Consider the following 13963-nt stretch of genomic DNA (forward strand, 5'->3'; position numbering starts at 1 on the left):
ACAAAGGATACGCCTTCAGACCTCATACAGTGTGGTGACAGAGGATGTGCCTGATAAAGGATATAATTAAATAAGGCCGTTAATTATATCTTCAAAAGGGGTGTTTTAATTAAGCAATCACCCAATTTTCAGTCATGCACCTCCTTGGCATTTTCTTCGCACGCATACAAAGTTTCATGATTTTGGAGTTATGGAGGAGACACACTGACACACATTGACATTTGTAAGTATAGATGTGATCCTCACTTCCATTAAGTTGTTGTCTTGTTTTTCTTCAGGTGCTTTTCTAATACAATGCATCCCTTCTTACCTCTTTCCCTCCCTCCTCTCCTCTTCAAACTTGGATAAGAAAACACAATGTACCCCTTTCCGTCCCTCCTTTCCTCTTCAAACCTGTACAAGAACCCTGCATTGAGGACAAATGAATCAGAACAGCTGTGCCCTTTACCATGGACATGTATTAAAGATTTGAGCTCTGTTGCATCGATCCCAAGTTAGAGATTGGTTTATTTGACATTGGAGACTGGGGTTTCTTCGACACACTCTAGCGAGTGCAGTTTTTGTTGTTCAATGCACTGGAGGATCATCATAAATGGGATGCATCATCCATGGTTGCTGCAGTAGCGATTTCAAACTTTATGATCATCACTCTTTGTGCTTTCTTCAACTTCAGAAGAAGTGAGATTGGAGCTTCATATGCACAACAACGAAGAAAGATTAAACATACATATATATATATATATATATATATATATATATATATATATATATATATATATATATATATATTCAATCTCATTTAATTCTGGTAATATTATGGCAGGGATGTGGAATTTGTTGAGGGTGCCGGCAATTGCTCGCTGAGTCTATGTGAAGGACACCGTGGGATTTTTTCCGTCCACCAACGAATGCCGGCAGATGGGATGCCCAGTTCAACATCCATGTGAGGGACAGCACATACATTTATGAATCACCGTGCCTGTGCAACAAATAACAGGTCACGTCTTTCTGTGTAACGTCAGGCTACATTCACGCAAAACATTAGGGTTCTTTTTGAGAGTTTTTAGTGTGTGGGAATTATTTAGGGTTCTCGAATAAAAAAATTTTAAAAAGTAAAAAATCACCTTGTATATCGTGTTTATTCACGGATGTTCTATATGCATGAAAGCTAAATATTTGTTTGTGACGCTACTCCTCTGAGCTATCAAGGATAATTGCCAATATACTTTATAAGTTCACAATTTTTATCACAATGCACCTGAAGAGTGGTTTTTCGATCCTCGTGGAGGATCTCTTCGTCTTACTCACGTTGTTGTTCTTGTGGACTTTTTTGTTTCACAGTCTACAGTTTTCATCGAAACTTCCTGAAACTTGGCGTATATATATAAAAAATGCGCAGACAGTAACCATCTCCGATTTTGAAAATTCCTCATAGAAAAAAAGTTAAGACGTCAAAATATTTCCGCTAATGGAAATCGCTTAAAAAATAAATATCTCCGAAACTAGGCAAGCTTTTTGAATTCTGTTTGCGGGAATCGAACAGGGCATTAGCAGAGATGAATTACCGCACATATGATACATCACTATGACGTCATATCAATTTTTATGACGTCATTCCTATTTTTTGACATTTTTTGTTTCACAACCCAGAGTTTTCATCGGATCTTCGTGAAACTTGCCATGTATATGCAGAAAGCCCACGCGCAGGCAGCAACTATCTCCGATTTTGGAAATTCTTCTGAGAAAAAAAGTTGACGTCATAATATCGCCGCTAATGGAAATCGGCAAAACCATTATCTCCGAAACTCGGCAAGCTGTTTGAATTTTGTTTGTGGGAATCAAGCCGGGCATTAGCACAGATAATTTATCGCAAACCTGAAACATCACAATGACGTCATATTCGTTTTTATGACGTCATCATTACGAGGATGAGGATCTTAGCTCATTGAGCTTGTTAAATTCATTTTCTCACAATTCATCTATCTATAATTCCAGCAATGTGTGTGTGTGTGTGTGTGTGTGTGTGTGTGTGTGTGTGTGTGTGTGTGTGTGTGTGTGTCTGCAACCGCTGTTTCTCGACAACCACTGGTCCGATCTAATTGAAACTTGCCAGGTATATTGCTAGGGCCCTGAGTATGTGCCTTTTCAAGGTTTGATATTAATCGGTCAAGTGGTTCCAAGTTATGGCTATTTATTTATCAAGCAATGACAGGACACGGTGCTATGACATCACGATTGACGTCACAATTCTTCCTCTTTTATTTATTTATTTATTTATTTGCACGATTGACGTCACAATTCTTCTTCTTCGTTTGATATGACGTCACAATTGACGCTGGGGACCTGAGTATGTGCCTTTTCAAGGTTTGATATCGTTCTTCATCCGTTTCAGCTGTTTCCCAAGTGTTTTCCAAGGTTTGAAAGCTGTTTTTTTCCCAAGGTTTGAATGAATTGTTCAAATTATTAATTAATCCCAAGGTTTGAATTTTCCCAAGGGAAACAGCTGTTTCCCAAGGTTTGAAAGTTTTTATTTTTTTGCACCTTCAGCCGCGCACGTACGGGCATGCACATACGGGCACGCGAGAGCGAAGAAACAGCCTGTGTGGTTGTTGTTTCTGGCACGCGGTTTGAAAAAAAAAGTTTTTTTTGCACGTACAGCCACGTACGTACAGCCACGCACGTACGGGCACGCGAGAGCGAAGGAACAGCCTGTGTGGTTGTTTCTGGCACGCGGTTTCAAAGTTTTTTGGGGTTTTTTTTGGACGTACAGCCACGCACGTACGGGCACGCACCTACGGGCATGCACTAGTCTATCTATAATTCCAGCAATCTGTGTGTGTGTGTGTGTGTGTGTGTGTGTGTGTATGTGTGTGTGTGTGTGTGTGTGTGTGTGTGTGTGTGTGTGTGTGTGTGTGTGTGTGTGTGTGTGTGTGTGTGTGTGTGTGTGTGTGTGTGTGTGTGTGTGTGTCTGCGACCGCTGTTTCTCGACAACCACTGGTCCGATCTAATTGAAACTTGCCAGCTGTATTTCTGGGGCCCTGAGTATGTGCCTTTTCAAGGTTTGATATTTATCGGACAAGTGGTTCCCAAGTTATGGCCATTTATTTACCAAACCAATGAGAGGACACGGTGCTATGACGTCACGATTGACGTCACAATTATTCTTCTCTTCTTTTTTTTTTTTTTTGCACGTATGGTCACGCACGTACGGGCACGCGAGAGCGAAGGAACGGCCTGTGTGGTTGTTGTTTCTGGCACGCGGTATGAAAGTTTTTTTTTTGTTTTTTTTCCGCACGTACGGGCCCACACTAGTAAATTAGAAACACATGAGTCGCCACTTATCGCCATCTCCAGAGGGCAGATCCATACATAAAATGCTTTATAAAAAGCCCATTGTTTTCGGATGTCAACCCGGATACCGATATAATTGGTAAGGTGGTGAATTATGATCGTCAAATATGGCATCAAATGTGAAAAATAATGGTCAATTAAGACGGCTGCATGATCGGTAAGATCGGTAAGATCGGTGAAGAAGGAGTCAAGTGACTTCTCAAATGCGCTCAATCAAAAACCGAAAAGAATACAAAGACAACCCATACATAGATTTAAAGGTAATTTTACTGCTGATATTATGGCATAACTCGCAAGGGTGAAAAAAGTTTTTAGAAAAAGAAAAAAAAAGTGACCACCTCATCGAACTTCACCAAATATACACCTCCAAATAAATATACATCCTCCACACTAAAACAAGTTATTTTGATCTGTATTCCTATGTAGTTGTTTGGAGAGATGGGATATAGATTTGATTGTGTGTTCTGACTTCCGATTGTCTGACAAAAAAAGGAGCAGATTTTGAATTTGTCATTTAATTAAGTTGTGATGAACTTTTAAGACCCATTTTGACCCATTAGACCCTTATAAGACACTTTAAACACTTCAGACCTCTTTATGACCCTTAAAATAATTTATATAACCATTTATGCCGCTTAGGACCCTTCAACCTGTCAGCCCTTTTGTCCCTTTTAAGACCTTTAAGCCACTTTAGATCCCTTAGAAAATTGAAAAAAGTTCCCCGAAAGACGTTTTTGCCGACCTTTTTAGTGCACCATTCGCGTCGCATCACAAGTTTTAGTGATGAATCAAAACTGATATTCCAAAGTGAGACTGCATGATGTTGAAAAGTGAAACTGAAACCACTGATCCTTGAATCATCGGATGGGAAACCAGAATGAAATGCTGTGAGAAATACCGAATGGAAATTGCCGAAAGTAAAGCTATGGGGAGTAGAGAAAGAGAGGGGCAGGGTGCGGACTGAAGAAGCAATGTGGAGAGGAATAGGTGCATGCAGGTAGTCCGTTGGCATGGAAAGAACTTTGGTGATCTTTCATCAGGTGGTAGACCCAAAACGTGCTGAAATCCATTTCCAGCTGAGCTTTTGTAATATCACCCTCATTCCCAAGCAGTATTTCGGAGGTACAACAAGCATGGTTTGGAAATATTCGCTCGTGGAATGATGGAACGAGGTTGGCGAGGTTACCAGCTCCACCGATTGCAATGTCTCACACTAAATAATTACACTGACTTTACATTTCTACCAATGCACACTCATATGAAGCAAGATGCCTGGGAACCCGTTAGTGACAGGTACCCTGCTAGTACTGTGGATAAATGTGATATGAGATTTTTGGTCTGATTTTTCTGGAAATTAACATTAAAGCATGAGAATGTCGGCGTGCTCTTCTCTCTCCCGGCTTTATATTTCCTGGATGTGTGCCTTACTTCGATTCAAAAATGAGCACAGGTTCAACATCAGTGTTCGAACATGAATAAACAAAAGCAAAAGGAAGATCAAATACTGCATCAGAGTCATCGGAAGAAACCCAAACAAACAAAAAACAAAGATGGAGTCATCAGGAGGAAGCAATACCGAATGTATCTGAGAAAGCATGTTCGAGACCATCTATTGGAAAGTGGAAAATGCATTTGAAAGCCTTGTGCAGAGTTTGCTTAATTCAAAGTCGGTTAAGAACCTTGACACACACCTTTTGAAACCTGAACGATAGCAGAAATAAAAACAACAATTGGGGGGGGGGTGGAGGGGAGCTGTAATCAGTCTTAACATGACAAAGGAAATCAACTGAGTATTGCAATAATTTCTGAAAGTAACCTTTTTTTCAATATCAACCATGCGAGGAAATTGAAAGGATAAAGTGGGTAAACGCAAAATCAGTCCACCTGAGATCCGACACGCTGCTAAGGGACTGCATCTGGTCCAAGCAACCGAGGACAGGCTTAGCAAAGGCATACAGCCTATCCTGGATTACTTGAACGAGAACCAAGCCCGATGTGAAAAACAGTCATTAGGCAAGAATAAAAACTTCAGAGATGGAAGGGGAAGATTAAGAAAGGGCCCATGGGGGAGGAGAAGAAAAAGGATGTTGTCATAGTTGGAGCACACACACACACACACACACACACACACACAAAAATAAACAACTCTTATTCAATATTCACGTTATGTTGTCAACATAAGCCGTCACTTTTCCATGAATCATCGCTATTCCATGTCCGTATTTGTGTTAGGTACCACATGGCAGGAGAACGAGTTTCTTCTAAACTGCCTCATCAACTTAACAAACAAAACAAAAAAGACAGTCATCATGAAAGTTTGCCAAATACAATTAGACATGGCATGCCGAGCTTGACACAACACCGACTACAAAACTAGTCCTGGGTGCAGATAGACGGACCAACCTGGTGCGTTGTGCCCTCAATTTCGACTGGGATAATGAAATCAGCGTTATCAATGGGCTGCAAAGAAACACAAGAGAAATGAAGGGCAGATAAATTAATAAAAGTGACAATCATAACACATAACATGGTATATTTATACGAGGGAAAAGCCTCTCAAAATGACTGGTACACAAAGCTCAACACCACACAGAGGATTCAAATAAATACAAAGTTATGGATTACATCAGATTAATTATTTGCAATCAATGACAGTCCAAGAAATGACTTCCTGGGGAGGACTAGCGGTGAGGGGAGCAATTTATCAACAAGTTTGTCAAAACATTGCACATTGGAATGAGCGCATTGTAACTATGGTGTGCTCCCTCCCCCCACCCCCCAACAGGAGGGTAAGTCCATCTTTCGCATACCCCCACCTCCCAACAGGAGGGAGGGTAAGGCCACCTTCAGCGCGCGCACGCACGCTCGCACACTTTGAGACCTGTGAGGACTCCGTTCCACCTTCTGAAACCCACATCTGGAGATAATGAATCAATGGACCCCATACATGCGAGTGCAGACACTCAAGATCATGGAATCTGAAGAGCACCAAAATTGTACCAATGGGATTGATGAAAAAGAACCTTACAGAGATCTTCAAAACCATCCCTGGGAATATTAATACAAACAAACTGCAGTTGGAAGCTATCCAGGGCTTGGTGATGATCCTGAAAAAGGGCCGCGGAACAAAACTTTGAGAGCTCGTCATGTCACAGCTTGGTTCATTAACCATGACCCATTAACCCACCACATCTCCCTTTCCGGAATGGAGGTGGATACTTTGAGACCTGGGAGGGCTCCATTCCATTTATTAAAACCCACCCACATAAAAGATAGCGGCCAACGACACACACATTATCATATTTTGTATGCAGCCTCTGGCTGCTGTTTGCATCGTTGCAGGGAGCGCAGCTGTGCCGCTGATGCAGTGCCCCCATTTACACCATGCAAGTAATCATTTTGCCGACCTCGAAAGGATGACATGCTGAATCAACACACCTGATGTTATTTAACAACCAGACTGGGACTCCAACTCCAGACCCTAAGAACTTAAGGCAGTCACCTGAACTGTGAAGCCAACACCAGGCTTTCGTCACACAGATTACCCCCAACAGACGCAATCTTTAAAACAGCAACAACTACAACTGAAACTGCAATATCAATAATAAAAATCAGGCTAATTCCTCATTCCTGTATTTCAATTACATGCAGGAAGGAACACCCTTCCATAGTTTCATAGTATTCAGCCTTGAAAAGTTTGGCCAAAAACGAAATTGCATACAAACACCTTCATTTATTTATTACATCATTTGCTCATCCCTTCAGTTGGGTGGTGTATAATGCCACCGATCGCTGTCGAGATTGTCATGAAATATATACTTTTAAACTAGAACGGCTCTCCGAAGTCGCTACATCGACAGATACGCCTCCGCCCACATTATTACATCTACGTCATAAGACATACTTGTACCAAGTTTGACTTGGATCCCATCAGCTGTTCTTAAGTTAACGCGTTCCCAAAAACCCACGACAGACGCACCTTCGGACGGACGGACAACCTGAAAACATAATGCCTGCGGCGACTTCGGTGGTGGAGGCATAACCCAGTGTACATACATGAAGGACAAAAAAACATGTGTACTGCTTATCAAAGTGTAGATATAATGCATTGTGGTTATTTACCTGCAACAATTCCAATTCCACTGGGCCCTGGACTGACACCCAAGCCTAAGGTCTGAGGTCTGCCGTCGATGCTGCTTCACAAAATGGTGACGCATGATGTTGATTGTGGAGAGCTGCCCAACTCGTGGGGTACAATGCAAGGATCTGGGGCTCTGAAAAAAAAAACCCCACGTGGTCATTGAACACACACGCGAGTCAGGAGTCAGCCGAGCTGCCCAACTAGTGGGGCGAAGGCAGTCACGAGGTCACTTCCTCCGTGATTAAAAATAAACACACAGGATGTGTGTATCCAGGGTGTTCCAAAAAGACGTGGACAACTTGGGTTGGTAACCTATTTAGTACCACAAAGGATACAATGATACCCTTTGGCTTATATGATACAGAAGCTCGTAAGGATTTCTTTGTTTGCAGATCTAGTGGTTTCATGGAAAAGGAAATGGCGACTCCACAGGAGAAATCTCAGTGCGTCGATGTCTCATCGAGACGAAATCCGACACGCAAGTTCAGCGTAATTTCTGTCCAGGGTATGGAAGGATTCCACCACCGCAGACGAGTATCAGAGAGTGGTACAAGAGGTTTAAGGTGACTGGGAGTTGTCAGAAACAGAAAAGTGCCGGTCGACCAAGTACAAGTGCAGCAGACATTGAATGAATCGCGTGAATAATTTCAACAAATTCACATGACATCAATTTGACATGCATTCAGAGAACTGGGATGACCAAACACCACTGTACACAGGATTTTGCATGAAAGACTGAAGCTTTATGCCGAGAAGATGCAGATTCTGCAGGAACTCAAACCAAATGATGGGCCCAAACACAAGGCATTTGCCTTGGAAATGCTCAGTCGCATAGAGGATGACAAATATTACTTGAAAAAGGTCATGTTCACAGCCAAAGCTTGCTTTCACGTATCGGGGAAGGTCAACCGGTACAACGCAAGGATCTGGGGCTCTGAAAAAACCCCATGTGGTCATTGAACTCATACGCGACAGTCCAAAGGTCAATGTGTGGTGTGGCCATGCCATGTCCTGTGCTGTGCTTTCTACACTGCTCTCCTCTGCACCATGAGCTGCCTCCCTCTCTCCACACACACTGCACACTCCTCTGCACCTCACCAGACAAGCTTTGAGGTGTCTTCCCATACACCTCTTTGGCTTCTGTGTATATACTGCATATAATATATAAATGTATATGTAAACCAATATATATATATATATATATATATATATATATATATATATATATATATATATATATATATGTATATATGTATATATGTTGCGGGCCGGGGTCCGGTGGCGAGAACGACCGCAAGGTGGGGGAAGTTACGTCGTCTCCCACCAGACTCCCGGAATTGTAGGCCGTCGCTCTGGATAATTCCGTGACGCGGCGGGTCGCTTAGCCGTCTGTGGACGCCAATACCTCGACCGCGTAGCGTAGGGTCTTTTTGTCTCGAACTAATTTACCTAATTAACCACGCGGTGTCGTCTACCGGGGAACCACGCCCTCGGTAGGCCTTGCCCGAACCGGGTCACTCTATCAACTACGGTAGAGTTCCAACTACCAACTCCGGATCGGATGCAGCCAAGCGGAACTACCAAGGACGTACTGGCTAGAATGAACAGATTATCAGGGATAAGACCTGGCTAAACTTAGATCCCAACCAAGCTGGACCAATGAAGGAAAAGACGAAAAACGAACTGGGAACATTTCTACAATAATTTATTTACGATAAAGCGAGGAAAGCTATGTGGTACAGGCAACAGGTTTATTGGGGTGTTATGCAGGGGAAGATGAGACAGATGAAGTGTGACAATTTTACAGCAACTTATAAAGCAGACTTGTCGCGGGAATTATACAGGCAAGATTTACAAGGTTCGAATAACTTATACAGTTTCTACTTAATGGACTGTTGCCACACACTCAGGCACACACTCGGACAAAATAAACCCAGTTGAATGGCAAAGGTCTTTTGCAGCCAGGGAGGAAGGGAGTTGAGGTCGCAGTTCTCGGTACCTGAGTTCCGGGGAAAGGAATGCTCCGTGGTGCGGCACCTGTCAATGGTCGTGTGGCTCGGTCCATGGCCGCTCGCATGGAGACCGTATCTGCGAAAGAGCCCAGGTCGAGTAGAGCGGAGCCCGAGGTGGGGATCAGGGTTTCAAGCTCACTCCCAAGACGACTCACTTTCCAGCTCACCAGATGACTCACTTTCCAGCTCACTCTATCAGCACTCAACCAATGAACCCTCCGACTCTCAGCACTCAACCAACGAACCCTCCACTCACTCTCTCAGCCCCCCACGTAATTTATGGATCTCCCTCAGCGGGGAGGGGCATTGGTGAAGCCGACGTCACTGTCCGCCTTGATTGGACGGAGCTTCCAATGGTCCGCCCTTTCTGGGCAGGGTTTCGGCCAGACCGGGAAGCCCACCCACTCCACACATGCGGACTCCCTAAAAAGGAACTACTGAAAGAGGATTTTTCCTTGGACAGCGAGTCGCCGGTTGGGCGAGAAGGCGAACACGCGCTTGTTCAGCCCATGCGAGAGGAAGGTACTGTGGTTCATAATGGAGGGGATATAATGATTTATTAATCGAACTAAAAAAACATCGCAACGCACCCCAGTGTCCCCCCACTACACACAAGGAGGGATTCCATCTGCACATATACTTAATGGAACTAGAACGGGCACTCGGTAGAGCGCATACCTTCGCCGCCGCTACTTTTTTCCGGGCACATTTGAAAAACGTCATTTAAAAACGTCCATGACGTCACAACCATCAGTCTGATGGACGTCAAATTTGGTGTTAGACGTCATTGAGGGCAGTCCAACAAAATGGAATGATAAACACTGAAAAAAAATCGAAAGTTTAAAAATGACGTCATCTTGTGACGTCATTTTGACGCACTTCCAATGACGTCACTACCAATCGCGGACTACCATCCTGAAAGCTCTTATTTCACGGAACATTTTAACGTTGGTTTCATGTCAATAGCTCTATTAGATCTGAAGTTATGCCGACAAGTATATTTTGACCTTGAGTGTGACCTTGATCTTGACCATAGAGTTAATTTGCAAAACCTGTTCATAAATAAGCAGATATTTTGGTACTGATCATAATGCCTGGATTTGGTACAATTTCCTTTACAAATTACATTGATATTTGAATATAAAATATCAGGACATTTTAGCCACAATTGAAAAACGTTATGTTCAAACGTCAATGACGTCATAACGGTCAGTCCGAACGACGTCAAATTTGGTGTGTGACGTCCTTAAGGTAAGTCCTACAAAACGGTATGATCAAAACTGATGAGGTCGAAAATTGAAAATTTACGTCATCTTGTGACGTCATTTTGACGCACTTCTGATGACGTCACGTTAAATCTGACACCACGTACCCGAAAGGTATTTCGTGATGGAACAATATGGCGTTGGTTGCATGTCGATAGCTGTCTTATGAAGGAAGTTATGCTCAACAGTTTGTTTTTGACCTTTTCATGACCTTGACCTTGACCTTTGACCCGATCGCTCCCAAAATCTAATCAAATCGTCCTTGGATAATCACGAATCATCCCACCAAATTTCATGCAATTCGGTTTAATACTTTCGGAGTTATGCGAATAACAAACAAACACACATATTCACAAATAAATAAATACACAACGACCAAAACATAACCTTTCGCAGAATGCGAAGGTAATAACTGACTTCGGGACAACTGTATGTTTGTATGCAGACGGTTCCTAGAACCGTAACAATATATATCCATAAAAAACATATATAATACAATTTAAAAGATTACAAAAAATAAAATACATAAATAAATAAAAAACATCCATATACACCACCGGTCAAAAGTTTTAGAACACCCTCATTTTTCCAGTTTTTACTGAAATTTAAGCAGTTTAATGTTTCAATGTACTCTGCAATTAAAGCATCGAACAAATAAACAATTGCAGATAAAAAGAAATCATGGAATCGTTTTGTTGAACAAAATTTAATCTAAAATTTTCACTCATAAAAGTAGACAACTTTTGCAGATATAACAACCGAACATACTCGTGGCATTCTTTCTACAATGGAAATCAAATATTGTTTGGAAAGTTCTTCCCAACACTGTTGCAGAAGTTCCAACAAATGTGTTGCACTTGTAGGTTGCTTTGCTTTCACCCTTCTGTCCAGTTCATCCCAAACCAGCTCGATGGGGTTTAAGTCTGGAGACTGTGCTGGCCATTCCGTGATTTGAAACCTAACCGTCTTGTTCTTTTCTTCTAAGGTAGATCTGACGGAGCCTGGAGGCATGTTTTGGGTCGTTATCTTGCTGTCAGATGAACCCCTGACCAACTAAGCATAGACCAGAGGGTATTGCATGGAACAGCAAAATGCTGTGATAGCCCTTTTGGTTCAGGGTGCCAGTCACTCTGTGCAAGTCGCCGACTCTGGATCCAGCAAAAGAGCCCCAGATCATCACGCTTCCTCCTCCAAGTTTGACAGTTGGTGTCACACACTGAGGAACCATCCTTTCGCCTACTCGACGGCGTACAAAAACCCTGCATGATGAACCGAAGATTTCAAATTTTGATTCATTGGTCCATAAGACCTTCTTCCAGTTTTCAGTAGTCCAATGGTGGTGCTTCGTGACCCAGGCAAGCCTCTTTTTCTTATTTTGCCATCTTTGCAATGGCTTTCTTACTGCCACTCGACCTGTCAAACCTACAGCTCGGTCTTCTCTTCACAGTTGAAACTGAGACTTCCTTACTTCGACCAGTGTAAAGCCGTGCTTGAAGCTGCTGTCCTGTGAGCCGTCCATCACACAAGCTGTTGACTCTCAGAAACTTGTCTTCTGATTGTGTTGTGGCTTTGGGTCGGCTCGACCTCTTCCTGTCAGAGTTTCCTCCAGTTTCCAAGTGCCTTTTGATGGTGGAGGAAACTCTACTCACTGACACTTTGGCTCTTTGCAATTTCTCTAAAGGAAAGGCCTTCACTTTTAAGGGTTATAATGGTCTGTCTGTCTTCCTTTGTTAATTGTCTTTTTCTCACTATTATGATAGCAATATACTATTTCCTGCAGTGCAATATTATCCAAATAATGCTTCAGATGGTGTAACAACACAGTCTGTTCCAACATGGCTTTATACAGACAGAGGGTTTGTAACTAATCAACAAAAGCTGGGACACCTGCAGGAATTGTTTGCATCAACTTTCAAGGCTTAATTTACTTCCATTGCTGCAGAACAGCTGCAGTTGCTAACCCATTACTTGTACCCTGAAAAGGGCCTTTTTAACAACTCTGAAATTTACATTATTTTTCAGTTTTTGGTAACTTAAACTTCTTTTTTAAACCTCTGGCAGTTTACCGCTTAGCTTTGTACCATTTCAGGTTATTTATTGGACGTGACCTGCTTAAATTTCAGTAAAAACTGGAAAAATGGGGGTGTTCTAAAACTTTTGACCGGTCATGTATGTGGATGTTTTTTATTTATTTTTGTAATATTTTTTTTGTAAACATTAAAATTGTATCATATATGTTTTTTATGGAGATATATATATATATATATATATATATATATATATATATATATATATATATATATATATATATATATATATATATATATATATTGTTGCGGTCTTCGCGCCCGCCGGCGTGCGACGGCCACGTAACTCGAATCGCGGCGCGTCGCCCACCGGACGGACAATCCAGTCGTGACCCTCTCGGACTAACGCCGGGAACCAGTCACGGGTGGACCTTTCGGTCTCACCGCGATCGAGCCAATCAGCCCCCGCGTGGGATAGGGTTGCTCGCCAAATTCGAACTACCTAAGTACCCACGCGGAGGGTAGACCGGGCGATCGCACCTCGCCGCAGGTCGACTTCGGACACGGGCCACTTAAGCGACCCGTTCCGTACTATCAGAATAACCGAGCGGTGTTATCGTCGACCTCGACGGTTCGATTAATTATCGGGCGTACTCAGCCCACTACCAACCCTTTACGTGAAGCAAGATGGGGGTTCAATGGGGAAAAAGACGAAGCGAAGCGGGAAACAGTTCAACAATAAAGCACATTTATTCGCGACGAACGGAAAGCACACAAATACAATTCCACCAAATGCACACAAAAAAGAAAACACAATTCCATTTACACAAAAAGCAAACATAAAAGTGAAAACACAGTGCAGAGCTAATTCCGACTACCGAGCACACGGCAACACTTATACAATTCTACTTCACAGACGGCGCCGACAACACATACCCAAAACCAAGGAAAAGAAATACCCTCAAGAATGAGGTAGGCCTGGGGCCGAGACCTGGTCGGGCCTACCCGTCTGGTGATGAGACGCGGAGCGGCGATGGCCCCGCAACCCGCGGGCCTCGTGGACAGTGCCTGGCAGGGGGTGGGAACGGGGCCCCCTTGGTCGCACTATCTCAGCGCGGGGGGAAACAGGAGGGGGTTGCTGATGCTCGGGGTATAAAGGATCTTTAT

The 13963-nt window shown here is 42.9% G+C and overlaps 1 protein-coding gene across 15 annotated transcripts in view; it reads right to left on the minus strand.

Annotated features, from left to right (window-relative positions):
- The window catches only part of LOC147029186 (protein FAM200C-like), a 297542-nt gene that overhangs the window by 254969 nt on the left and 28610 nt on the right, over window positions 1–13963 (minus strand). For 12 of the 15 annotated variants that reach the window (XR_015056816.1, XM_085876335.1, XM_085876338.1 and 9 more), the window contains one exon: window positions 5755–5811. The exons of 1 other annotated variant lie outside the window; for it this stretch is intronic. Coding sequence is in view for 8 of the 14 variants with exons in the window: in XM_085876335.1 (XP_085732461.1) it covers window positions 5755–5811 (57 nt within the window). In the remaining 6 variants the exon portion in view is untranslated. Of the gene's footprint in view, window positions 1–5754; window positions 5812–7473; window positions 7626–13963 lie in introns of all 15 variants that reach the window. 2 more of the 15 variants (XM_085876324.1, XM_085876326.1) reach the window with 1 other exon arrangement.

The sequence above is a fragment of the Eptatretus burgeri genome, chromosome 4 (assembly GCF_056783735.1).
Source record: "Eptatretus burgeri isolate ZD-2024b chromosome 4, Ebu_testis_v1, whole genome shotgun sequence".
NCBI lineage: Eukaryota > Metazoa > Chordata > Myxini > Myxiniformes > Myxinidae > Eptatretus > Eptatretus burgeri.